The sequence below is a fragment of the Macaca fascicularis genome, chromosome 10 (genome assembly GCF_037993035.2).
Source record: "Macaca fascicularis isolate 582-1 chromosome 10, T2T-MFA8v1.1".
NCBI lineage: Eukaryota > Metazoa > Chordata > Mammalia > Primates > Cercopithecidae > Macaca > Macaca fascicularis.
Window position 1 is genome coordinate 103,231,358 of NC_088384.1, and position 13,454 is coordinate 103,244,811.

A 13,454-nucleotide genomic window follows, 5' to 3' on the forward strand; every position below is an offset into this window, starting at 1 on the left:
GACCCAGAGTCCATCTCTCAGGAAGGGATATTTAAACTCAGTATTCTAAATTTTCTAGATGAGAGTCTAATAATGATAACCAAATGCCCAGAGCTGGGGGATGACCAGTACAAGGAAAGAGTCAATCAGTTCAGCTATATTCAACTGCGTAAATAAAAGAACAACCAACCAAAAAATAACACAAAAAACAATGGCTTAAACCAGATAGAAATATATATTTTTTTCTTATATACAAGAGCTGTAGGCATTCCAAAGCTGGCTGAGTACTCTACAGTGTTAGGAGCCCAGGATCTCAGGATCCTTCTATCTTTTTTTTTTTTTTTTTTTTTTTTGAGGCGGAGTCTCGCTCTGTCACCTAGGCTGGAATGCAGTGGCACAATCTCAGCTCACTGCAACCTCCGCCTCCCGAGTTCAAGCGATTCTCCTGCCTCAGCCTCCCGAGTAGCTGGGACTACAGGCGCCCACCACTTCACCTGGCTAATTGTTGTATTTTTAGTAGAGATGGCATTTCACCATGTTGGCCAGGCTGGTCTCAAACTCCTGACCTCAGATGATCTGTCCGCCTCGGGCTCCCAAAGTGCTGGGATTACAGGCGTGAGCCACCCCACCTGGCCCCTTCTATCTTTGTATTTATTTATTTATTGAGACTGGGTCTCACTCTGTTTCTCAGGCTGGAGTGCAGTGGCATGATCTCGGCTCACTGCACCCTCGACTTCCTAGGCTCCAGTGATCCTCCCACCTCAGCCTCCAGAATAGCTGGGACCACAGGCACATGCCACCATGCCTGGCTAATTTTTAAATTTTTTGTAGAGACAGGGCCTTCCAATCTTGCCCAGGCTGGTCTCAAACCCCTGGCTCAAGTGATCTTCCCACCTCAGCCTCCCGAAGTGCTGGGGTTACAGGCGTGAGCCACCTCACCCAGCCAAAATCAGGATTCTTATTACTAATGAGAAGATCTTTTTGTATTTATATTTTTACTAATTATAAGTGGAAAAAATGGATAGTGGATGGCAACTAACAGTGTCTACCACAAACAGCAAATGAAAAGTCTCTTAGACCAAAGGAGTTTGACACTTTTCAGAAAGATAAAGAAGGCCAGCATGGCTGGAGTGGGGGTCATGTGGTCCCGGACAGGATGAGAGAGCTGGCGGTGTCCAGATGACACAGGGCCCAGTTTGGACACTGGGGTCTTCTGTGTAGAGAAGACAATGTCTCCATAGCACAGGCAGCATTTTGTCCTCATTAATTCTTCCTTCAGCAAATACTGATTGAGCACCAAGCACGGGCCAGCCCCTGCTACAGAAACTGCTGCTATGGTGGCAAACAAGACCGACTCGGTCCCTGCCCTCTGCCCTAGAGTGAATAGCCTAATGGCCAAGGCAGATGCCAAACACATTGTCACACAGATACACTTAAAATTAGAGTTGTGAGAAGTGTTGTGAAGAAGAGCTACAGTGTGTTGGGAGAATATAAACTAGAGGGACCTGACCCAGCCTGGAGAGATCAGGTTAGACCTTCCAGAGCAAACCACATTTAAGATGAGGCCTTAAGGCAAGATGCAGAGGTTCACACCTGTAATTCCAGCACTTTGGGAGGCCAAGGCAGGATTGCTTGAGGCCAGGAGTTCAAGACTAGTTTGGGCCACATAGCAAGACCCCACCTCTATGAAAAATACAAAAATTAGCCAGACATGGTGACAGGCATCTGTAGTTCCAGCTACTCAGGAGGCTAAGGTGGAAGGATTGCAGGATTGTTTGAGCCTAGGAGACTGAGGCTGCAGTGAGCTGTGATCACACCACTGAACTCCAGCCTAGGTGACAGAGCAAGACCTTGTCTCAAAAAAAAAAAAAAAAAAAAAAAAAAAGATGAGGCCCAAATGCAGAGTATGAAGGATTTAGCCAAGCAAAAGCAGAAGATGTCAGAAGAGTGGTCCAGGTTCTGAAATGAGATGTGCAAAGGTCCTGGGGCAAGAGACCACTTGGTGTTTCAGGGAACAAACAGGAGGCCTCCAGGCTGGAATGGAAAGACAGCAGCAGGAGATGAAACTCAGTAGGGACAGGATCATGTTGCTGGGGATTTTGAACTTTATCTTAAAGCTACTGAAGGCTGAGAGAATGGCAGGTTGAGAAATACCCACAGGGTGGCTCTGGAAGCCAGCTGCCTGGGTGCCGGACCTGTGTCCATTATTTTCTCCCTATGGTGAGCAAGTCAGTCAACATCACAAAGCCTGTTTCTTTACCTAAAAATATAGAAATAAAAATTGTGTCCACCTATAGTGTCATTGTGAGAATGAAATAAATAGTGTTAAAAGCAGAGCCCAGCACATAACAAGCACTCAAAAATGTTCATCTTTTTTTTGTTATTAATCCCCTGTCTCTACCATAACAATATAAGCTCTATAATCTGCATATTTTTGTTTATATCTGTATATTCAGTGCCTATTACAATATCAAGCACCTAGAAGGCACTCCTGAATTTTTTGTTGGATGTGTGGATGGATGGATGTGGGGGTAGATGGGTGGATGGGTGGATGGATGGATAGGTGGGTGGGTGGATGAGTGGGTAGATTGATGGGTGGGTGGGTGGGTGGATGGATGGATAGATGGATATTGGGTGGATGAATGGGTGGATAGGTGGGTAGGTAGATGGATGGGTGGATAGGTGGGTGGATGGATGGATGGGTGGATGGATGGATGGATGGATGGGTGGATGGATGGATATTGGGTGGATGGATGGATGGGTGGATGGAAGGATATTGGGTGAATGGATGGGTGGATAGGTGGGTGGGTGGGTGGGTGGATGGATGGATGGATGGGTGGATGGATGGATGGATGGATGGATGGATGGATGGGTGGATGGATGGATATTGGGTGAATGGATGGGTGGATAGGTGGGTGGGTGGGTGGGTGGGTGGATGGATGGATGGATAGATGGATATTGGGTGGATGGATGGATGGGTGGATGGAAGGATATTGGGTGAATGGATAGGTGGATAGGTGGGTGGGTGGGTGGATGGATGGATGGATGGATGGATGGATGGATGGGTGGGTGGATGGGTGGATCAGTCAGTAGATGGATTAATCTATCAATCTATTGATCTCAGGATAATATTAAGAGAAGCCACTGGATTGAAGTTTACTTTGGATATCATCTGATTTTAACCTTCAGGGTACAGTAGCTAGATTCCTGTTCCCTACCTTTGTCCCCCAGATCTTTCTAGTATGATGACTACATCTTTATTTCCTTTGTCCACAGGGTTGATAGGTGCTCCCAAAAGGGAGACCTGGCTACAGCTCCGAGCCGAGCTGGAAGCTCTCACAGACCTCTGGCTGACCCACTCCCTGAAGGCACTAAACCTCATCAACTCCCGGCAAGTGGCAGCCCCTGTTTTCCTCTGTGACACTGAACTTTCTTGCAGTAGACAGTGGTGGCTCCTGCATGTCCACACTTAGGAGAATTGGACTCCTCAAATTCTCACTTGCACACTTTCCAATTTTTTTTTTGAGACAGAGTCTCACTCTGTCGCCCAGGCTGGAGTGCAGTGGCGTGATCTCGGCTCACCACAACCTCTCCCTCCCAGGTTCAAGCAATTCTGCCTCAGCCCCAGTATTTTTAGTAGAGATGGGATTTCACCATGTTGATCAGGCTTGTCTTGAACTCCTGAGCTCAGGTGATCCACCCACCTCGGCCTCCCAAAGTGCTGGGATTGTAGGCATGAGCCACCATGCCCAGCCCAAATATTTAATAAAGCTTAAGTGCACAAGGCTCAGTGGATACCTTAAGAGCATAGCTGAGCTAATAGCTGCAGAGACTTTTCAGGGCCCAACAGGTTTCCAGGTTTCTGAATTCTCCCAAAAGATGAGAACTGGCATTCAGGCTCCAGCTTACTCCAGTCCTCACCTCTCCCTTTTGGCCTACACTTTTTCCATATCTCTCATTTACATTACCTGCAACTATTTAAATGTATGGCCCTTGCAATAAACATTTGCTTTTTATATAAGAAAAGTATTCACCCCATACTACTATTCCCCCCATACTACATTTCGCCATGTCAGGCAGCTTCAGGATTATAAGAGAGGAACAGCCTGAGAATCCTTGGGCCCTAACATGCCTGAAGATGACAGCCACAGCCTCCAAACCTATCAGATTTCCTGCCAACTGCAGGCTCATGCAGCAGGAGGAGGCTGGCCTTGTGGTCCCTCTGAGTTCTGATCCACAATCTCCTTTGTCCTTAGGCCCAACTGTGTCAATGTGCTGGTCACCACCACTCAACTAATTCCTGCCCTGGCCAAAGTCCTGCTATATGGCCTGGGGTCTGTGTTTCCTATTGAGAACATCTACAGTGCAACCAAGACAGGTAGGGAGAAGCCACACCTTGGGGGTAATACAGGGATGGAGGGTAGGGTTAGCTTTCCATCTTGGGAATGGGATGTTTAAGGAACATGACACTGGGGAAATGGATGGAATTCGCCTATGGCCATGACTCAGATCCCCAAAACAGCCCCCACAGACCACGTGCCTTAACTTCTGCTTCTAAAGAAATTGGTTAGGACCACAGTTTTCCAAAGTGTCTGTATGAGTTCAGATACAGGCAAAGCTGCTGTAACAAACACACCCCAAATGCAAGGGCTTGCAAAAGAGTCAAAGCTGTTTTCTCCCTAGTAGAACAGACAGAAGTGAGTGATCCAGGCTGGTGGGGTGACCCTGTCCTCAAAGATATCCAGAAACCCAGGTCTCTCCCGTTTTATTTTTCCACCATTCCTTACGGTTTTATTCTCATGTATAGGGTCAAATCAGAGTCCTAGCCTGTCGTCATTCTAGTGGGTCTGATATTTGAAGGCCAAGCTCAGAAGGCTATGCACATTACGTTCTACTCACTTCCTGTTAGCCCCAGCTTAGTCATGTGGCCACAGGTAGCTGCCAAGGAAGCTGGGAAATGTAGTCCATAGCTGAGTGACTCGGACTGTCACTCAGTCTGGAATGCAGTGGTGAGATCATAGCTCACTACAGCCTTCAACTCCCAGCCTCAAGCAATCCTCCCACCTCAGCCCCCCAAAGTACTGGGACTACAGGCATGAGCCACCGTGCCAAAATATCTTTAATTAGAAACTTTTTCCATTGTTTTTTCTCTAGAGCAAAAAAAAAAATGACTTACAGTACTTTGGCAGCATTTTCTTGAAACAGTTTTGGTTTTACTGAAGTTCTAGGGCCAAACATTATGTAAAAGTGCCTTTTGATTTTAAAATTATAGTAATAAGGGCCAAAATGGTTGTTGAATATTTTTCAACAAGATATCCTGTCTTTTCATTTTTCCCATTTTTCCTGCATATGTCAAGTACTTTTGCAGGTTTATTTCGAATCTCTTTTTTAAATTTTAATTGTGGTTAAAATTAAATAATATAAAATTTTCACCATCTTAACCCTTTTTCTTTTTTTTAAGATGGAGTTTCTCTCTTGTTGCCCAGGCTGGAGGGCAATGGTGCAATCTCGGCTCACCACAACCTCTGCCTCCTGGGTTCAAGTGGTTCTCCTGCCTCAGCCTCCTGAGTAGCTGGGATTACAGGTGCGCACCACCACACCCAGCTAATTTTGTATTTTTAGTAGAGACGGGATTTCACCATGTTGGCCAAGCTAGTCTCAAACTCCTGACCTCAGGTGATCCATCTGCCTCGGCCTCCCAAAGTGCTGGGATTACAGGCATGAGCCACCGCACCTGGCCATGCACTATACACTTAAAAATGGTTAAGATGGGCTGGGCGCGGTGGCTCACGCCTGTAATCCCAGCACTTTGGGAGGCCAAGACAGGCAGATCACGAGGTCAGGAGATTGAGACCATCCTGGCTAACACGGTGCAACCCTGTCTCTACTAAAAATACAAAACAAAATAATTAGCCAGGCATAGTGGCGGGCACCTGTAGTCCCAGCTACTCGGGAGGCTGAGGCAGGAGAACGGCATGAACCCAGGAGGCAGAGCTTGCAGTGAGCCAAGATCGCGCCACTGCACTCCAGCCTGGGTAACACAGAGAGGCTCTGTCTCAAAAAAAAAAAAAAAAAAATGGTTAAGATGGCCAGGCGTGATGGCTCACGCCTATAATCCCAGCACTTTTGGAGGCCAAGGCAGGAGGACTGCCTGAGGTCAGGCAGTTCAAGACCAGCCTGACCGACATGGTGAAACCTCATCTCTACTAAAAACAAAAAAATTAGCAGGGCGTGGTGGTGGGTACCTGTAATCCCAGGTACTCGGAAGGCTGAGGCAGGAGAGTCGCTTGAACCCGGGAGGCAGAGGTTGCAGTGAGCCGAGACTGGGCCATTGCACTCCAGCCTGGGCAACAAGAGGGAGACTCCATCTCAAAAATAAAATAAAAATTTAAAAAAGGTTAACCTGGCTGGGTGCGGCGGCTCATGCCTGTAATCCCAGCACTTTGAGAGGCCGAGGCGGGCAGATCACTTGAGGCCAGGAGTTCGAGACCAGCCTGGCTAACATGGTGAAACCCCATCTCTACTAAAAAATACAGAAATTAGCTAGGTGTGATGATGCGTGCCTGTAATCCCAGCTACTCAGGAGGCTGAGGGAGGAGAATCGCTTGAACCCAGAAGGTGGAAGTTGCAGTGAGCTGAGATGGCGCCACTGCACTCCAGCCTGGGTGACAGAGCAAGACAGTGTCTCAAACCAAAACAAAGCAAAACAAAGCAAAACAAAAAACAGTCTCCAGCGCAGTGGTATCAAGTGCATTCAGATGGTTGTGCGTCCATGGCCACTTCTACATCGGACAGCTGCAGAGACTCCAGAGCCTGCTCTAAGCCCTGCACTGCCTCCTCCTGCTGTGTTGTCCTGGGCAAGCTACTGACCCTCACTGTGTTTCCGGCTGTCATCGTCCTTCACGGGGGGACGACAACAGTGCTGACCTCAGAAGTTTGCTCAAGAACGAAATGATGAATACCGGGCCTTTGGGAGCACAGCTGCAGGCACCGAGCTCTTAATGAGCGGGTATTGGCTGCAATCTGGGTCCTCACAGAGCTTTTTTTCTTCCCTTCCTGTGTGCTTGCAGGGAAGGAGAGCTGCTTCGAGAGGATAATGCAGAGATTCGGCAGAAAAGCTGTCTACGTGGTGATCGGTGATGGTGTGGAAGAGGAGCAAGGAGCAAAAAAGGTACTTCTTCCGCCTCTCCAACTGCGTTTTCCTGCTCTTATGAGCACCCCTCGTGGCCTTACAAGGCCTCCTTCCAAGATTTCCGCCACTCCCCGTGGCTGGCTGGGTCCTCCTTCCCAGGCTCCTTGCTTGCCGGTCCATTCCATTTGCAAATCGCAGAAGCATCCTGAGTAATTTCCTTCTACAAATCCCCCTCTCTGCCTCTGGCTGCCGCCCCTGGTAGCCCTGGATTGTTTCTGGGACAACTGTTCGGGAGCCTAGAGACGTTCCGACGGGGCAGGCTGGTGGGGGGCCAGTGCACATGTGTGTGTTTTATTTAATACTTACTGATCATATGTTCCAGGAACCCTTCCCAGTTAATAAAGACAGCATTAAGCTAATGAAAAAGAAAATCCTGCATTTGTGATCTTGGGCCCATGAGGAGAGGGCGGGGGGTTCTGGTGGCCACATCTCTGTTCTTGGAAAAGAAACAGCTGCCAAAGTCCTGGGTCTGGACCTGTCAACGGTGCCCCAGAGAGGCTGCCACCCCCCACCCGGAGGCCTGGGAAGTGGATTGTTAATGTCAGAGAGCTTAATTAGGGGGACCTGGTTTCCCCCATCTCTGCCTGGCAGCAAATCCCAAGGAAATGCAAAAATGTTTAGGGTCTCAGCAGATGAAACCCAGAAGAAGAGGGAAGCCCTGGGGTCCTGGGAGAGGGCCTGGGGCGAGAGGAGCTTAGAAGGCTTTGCAGGCGCTGTTCCCTCCACCTGGAAAGCTCCTCCCCTTTCCTGGAAGATACGGTCTCTATTGTCAGCCGCCATGAGCCCCGCTGAGAAATGAGCTCTTTCTGAGAGAGAAGGGGAGAGGGATCTTGAGGGCAGCTGCCAGGGTCAGTCACACTGACTGGTGTGTGGCCAGGCTGTGGGCTGGCATCTGGAGGTGCTGGCCTAACCCCATGCCCTTCACCACCATAACTTTATTGCTAACATCACCATTGTGTTCAGTCCTCCAAAAACTCCTACAAAGTGGGTATCGTTGCATCCCTTTTTTTTTTTTTCTTTCTTTTTTTTTTTTTAGAGATAGTGTCTCACTCTGGCACCTAGGCTGGAGTGCAGTGGCACAATCTCAGCTTACTGCAGCCTCTACCTACGGGACTCAAGCGATCCTCCCACCCCCGCCTCTAAGTAGCTGGGATTACGGACAGGCACCACCATACCTGGCTAATTTTTTTTTTTTTTTTTTTTTTTTTTTTGTAGAGATGGGGTTTTGCCATGTTGCCTGGGCTGGCCTCAAACTCCTGGACTCAAACAATCTGTCCACCTCGGCCTCCCAGAAAGCTGGGATTATAGGCGTGTGCCCGGCCACACCCCATTTTATAGATGACAGAGTTTGACACTCAGAGAGGTTAATTAATTTGCCTAAGGTCACACATCTGGCACATGCAAACCTGCCTGTGTCATGCTCCAAACGCCTGGCAGGGAGGAGACGGACTTACAGTTTCAAACACAGTTGGTTTTCACCCCTGAGCTAGTCAGACAAGAGTAGAGTCCGCCAAAGAAGACTAGGTACACACCCGCCACACACAGAGCTCTTGTGAAAGTCCCAGTGTCTGAGGCAGAAGCCCTAGAACGTTAGTGAGAAACGCTGTCCACCAGCCACTCTCTCAGCCTGACACGTGGAAGTCATTAGCCCAGGCCACCGGATACCTGAGCGGTGTGAAATATGGCTGCAGGACCAGAGGCTTCGCCTGTTTCTGCTGACAGTGTTGTTAATATCTCCATTTTAGTGGGTCACTTGTCTCCGCCTCTCCACGAGTGATGAATCCACTGGCATGTGGAGTCTTTAAGCCTGGGGTAAAGGCAGCTGGAACATTCTCTTTCTTCCACCTTTGCTCATTCTCTCCCAGAAAAATGAATCACGCTTTTTTTTTTTTTTTTTTTTTGAGACAGAGTCTCGCTCTGTCGCCCAGGCTGGAGTGCAGTAGCGTGATCTCGGCACACTGCAACCTCTGCCTCCCGGGTTCAAGCGATTCGCGTGCCTCAGCCTCCTAAGTAACTGGGATTACAGGCATGAGCCACCACATCTGGCTAATTTTTTGTAATTTTAGTGAAGACGGGGTTTTGCCATGTTGGCCAGGCTGGTCTCGAACTCCTGACCTCAGGTGTTCCGCCCACCTCAGCCTCCCAAAGTACTGGGATTACAGGTGTGAGCCACCACACCCAGCCAAAATTACACTCTTTAAATAGGGCAGGATTGGCCAGGTGACAACCAGAATCTATCTTTGTAAAGAAAGGAAGTCTTGGCCGGGATGAGGGCAGGGTGGGAATGCTAGGGCAGTGAGAAGGTGTTGAAGAGATGAGAGCTGCCCCCACAGGAGATGGTTTTCTGCTTCCCTTGAGTTGGGAATTATTTAGAAACTACAGAACAAAGAGAAAAGGATACATTCAGAGCACTTTGCTTGAGAAACTTACCTTTTTTTTTTCCCCCTCCCTCTCTTCCTCTTTTCAGTCCTTCTACAAATATTTCTTGAGCACCTACTATGTGCCAAGAGCCATGCAGTGCAGCAATGAGCATTACATTCCAAGCTCAACCTTCCTGCGGCCTTTGCACTTGCTGTGTCTTCTACCTGCCCCCACGTTCCCCCACATCTTTGCCAGGGCCTGCTTAAATGGCACTGCCTGGAGAGGCCTTTCCTGACCCAGCTCTCAAAAGTAGACAGACATCGCTGCTTCCTACCCTATCTCTCGTTCTGTTTCCTTCCTAGCACTTACCAGGAGATGAACTTATCTTGTTTCTTATCTGTGGGTTTATCTGAGTCTCCAGTGAATGCCTCATAAGTGTTTGTGACCTGTGAGAACACCCCACCGGGGTCTGCCCCTTGCACCTTTATATATCTTCCTTTGCTCGCCCAGGGATGCTCAACCTGGGATGCCCTTCCCTTCAGTGGCCTGCTAACTACGAAGCACTCATTCTTTTTTTGTTTTTTATTTTTTTGAGTTGAAGTTTCACTCTTGTTGCCCAGGATGGAGTGCAATGGCGCGATCTCAGCTCACTGCAACCTCCGCCTCCTGGGTTCAAGCTATTCTCCTGCCCCAGCCTCCCAAGTAGCTGGGATTACAGGTGCCCACCACCACACCCAGCTAATTTTTGGTATTTTTAGTAGAGACAGGTTTCACCATGTTGGCCAGGCTGGTCTCAAACTCCTGACTTCAGGTGATCCGCCCACCTTGGCCTCCCAAAGTCCTGGGATTACAGGTGTGAGTCAGCGCGCCTGGCCTCCTCATTCATTCTTCAAGGTCTGGGTCTCATGCGCCTCTTCTCCCCTGAGACATCCCCACCCCATTCACTTCTACCAAAAAAGAGACTGCTTCCTCTGGCTGGCTCCCATGACATTTTATTTACACCTGCCTTAATGATTTCTTTACATTCTTCCTTAGGTAGTCTTATCCTTTAAACTACTGAGAAACCCCAGCATTCTTTCCTCCATATACATGCACATATATATATACACACACACACACACAATTTGTCCTGCATCCTTCCTTTTTCCTATTTATCTAGATATGTCCCTGGCTACCCAGGAGGCTGAGTCAGGAAGATCAGCTGAGCCCAAAAGCTCAAGGCTGCAGTGAGCCATGATCTGCATTGCAGCGTGGACAACAAACCGAGACTCCATCTCTAAAATTTAAAAAAAATTAATGAAACGAAATTCAGCTGGGCACGATGGCTCATGCCTGTAATCCCAACACTTTGGGAGGCTGAGGTGGGTGGATCGCTTGAGCCCAGTAGTTTGAGACCAGCCTGGGCACCATGGTGAAACCCTATCTCTACAAAAAATACAAAAATCAGCCAGATGTGGTGGCATGCATCTGTAGTCCCAGCTACCTGGGAGGCTGAGGTAGGAGGATCACTTGAGCCTGGGAGGTTGAGGCTGCAGTGAGCAGAGATCATGTCACTGCACTCTAGCCTGGGCAACAGAGGGATACCCTGTCTCAACAAAAAGAAAAAAAGAAAAGAAAAAAACTCCCTATCCTGCCAATAACTTGAAGCAAGTACCGCCTGCTGCAAAGAAAAGGAAAAGATAAAAACAAAAGCTGTTACGAAAACAAATTAGTGTCATCCTGACCTGGCTATAGCTACAGGAGCCTGCTCAAGACCCTCCAAGACCAGCTCTGTTTGTTCACAGTGGAGATTGACAAATGTTGGGGAGGGGTTCCAGCACCGAGCTGTGACTTTCTTCTTGAAGTAACAGGATTCAGAGCACTGCAGCCTCCAATTCCTGGCCTCAAGCAATCCTCCTGCCTCAGCCTCCCAAAGTGCTGGGATTACAAGCATGGGCCACAGTGCCCAGGCAAGAACAGATTTTCAAAAAGGAATCGCTTTCCCACTGCACAATTTAACACCATGTCAGTGTACCGCCTAAGACCACGATAGTACCAACAGAGGCAGGAGGGTCCAACAGTGAACACGCTGGGCAGTGCTGGATGAGCCCGTCAGAGCAGGCTCTGAGTGAATAGAAATGGTTGGCCATACTGGTGGGTACTGGCTGGATGTGGGTCTGCCAGCAACGTCAAGTGCCTCATAGTTTGGGAAGTCCCCACGTGCTAGACTTAACTGGGTTGACTTCTCACATGCCGTCTAACCATGGGCGTGGGATCCAGGGACGGGGGCAGGGGCGTAACCTTGTGGCTGCTGTTCTGTGTTTCAGCACAATATGCCTTTCTGGCGGATATCCTGCCACGCGGACCTGGAGGCACTGAGGCACGCCCTGGAGCTGGAGTATTTATAGCAGGATCAGCAGCATCTCCACCTACCATCTCACCCTCAGACCCCCTCGCCTTCCCCACCTCCCCACCGAGAACTCCAGAGACCCAGATGCTGGACACCAGGCAGGGGCCCCACAGCCAAGACGTTGTGTCCAGTGACCATCTCAGAAGCCGTCCATCAGTCCAAATGAGGGTTCCGAGAAGCAAAGTACCCAACTTTGGCTTCGGAGTATTTGACTTTGGGGCAAAGGGCTGGCTCGGAGTCTAGACTCTTCTGTAAGACTCACAGAACAAAAGCAAGGAATTGACGACTTGGGGGAGGCCTGGTGATGAGGAGGGGACGGGTTTGTCTTGTCTTCTTTTTAATTTATGGACTAGTCTCATTACTCCGGAATTATGCTCTTGTACCTGTGTGGCTGGGTTTCTTAGTCATTGGTTTGGTTTTGTTTTTTGAACTGGCATGTGGAGTGGTTCACAGTTCTAATGTAAGCACTCTCTTCTCCAAGTTGTGCTTTGTGGGGACAATCATTCTTTGAACATTAGAGAGGGAGGCAGTTTGAGCTGCTGAAAAGACTATTGCTTAGTTTTGTTTTTAAAGACCCTACTTGACGTCATGTGGACAGTGCACGTGCCTTACGCTGCGTCTTGTTTTCTAGGAAGAGGGGGATGCTGGGAAGGAATGGGTGCTTTGTGATGGATAAAAGGCATTAAATAAACCACGTTTACATTTTGAAGTGGGGGTAGGATGTGGTTACTTTATTACCACTCGAGGCTTCCAAATGTGTTGGCCTTTTTAAGGACTTTATCAGTTGCAAAGAATAAAATCCAACTCACACTGGCTTAAGCCAAGAAAAGTGGAGTAGGGGGAGGGAGGATGGAGAAGAGGGAGAAAAAAAAGGAGGGAGGGAAGAAGGGAGGGAGGGAGGGGAAGAAGGACAAAGGGACAAGTGTCTCCAGGAACTTTAGGTGGTATCTGTCTGGATCCAGGTGATCAGATGAATTTCTCTCATGTCACCTTAATTCTCAGGCAGGCTCTTCCCTGTCTGGCAAAGATGGCTCTAAGAGTCCTTCAGCAGAACCACACAGACAGACAGAGACCACCTTCTTCACAGTGGTGCAGCGAAAGCCTCAGGATTGTAACTCATTGGCCAAATCTGAGGCTTAGGCAGCTCATGGAACTGGATTTAGGGTTGGATTCTGTCACAAACAGCAAGTTGAAGAAGCTGATCCTCCAAGGGAAAGAAAATCAGTGAGCTGTTATTAAAAGAATTGGGGGAATTGAGGGTCGGACTGGAAAATGCAACTGACTCCCATTCCAGTGGTAGGACTTCATTTTCCAGTGGATGGGATATGAGTAAAGGATCCAGTGTAAGGGGCAAGGAGGGACATCTGGAGAAGCTCTGAAGATATCTGGAGCACTGCCACTACCCATAGTAGACCATGCAGGACCTGGGTCTATCTAATTGGATGCTAAGCAGGAGTATAGGCTCCTTCCTTATTAATGTTAGTAAAATCTGGCTTATCAGTCAGCTGACCCATGTCATTGGAGATGGAGATC

General features: G+C 48.6%; 1 protein-coding gene across 3 annotated transcripts in view; it reads left to right on the plus strand.

The window, feature by feature from the left end:
* Window positions 1–12,635, plus strand: part of EYA2 (EYA transcriptional coactivator and phosphatase 2) — a 299,242-nt gene extending 286,607 nt beyond the window's left edge. For all 3 annotated transcript variants that reach the window (XM_005569260.4, XM_074005470.1, XM_065523240.2), the window contains 4 exons: window positions 3,256–3,370; window positions 4,236–4,357; window positions 7,050–7,150; window positions 11,839–12,635. In XM_005569260.4, coding sequence (XP_005569317.1) covers window positions 3,256–3,370; window positions 4,236–4,357; window positions 7,050–7,150; window positions 11,839–11,919 — 419 coding nt within the window. In that variant the 3' untranslated portion in view covers window positions 11,920–12,635. The remainder of the gene's footprint in view (window positions 1–3,255; window positions 3,371–4,235; window positions 4,358–7,049; window positions 7,151–11,838) is intronic.
* The last annotated feature ends 819 nt before the right edge of the window (window positions 12,636–13,454 follow it).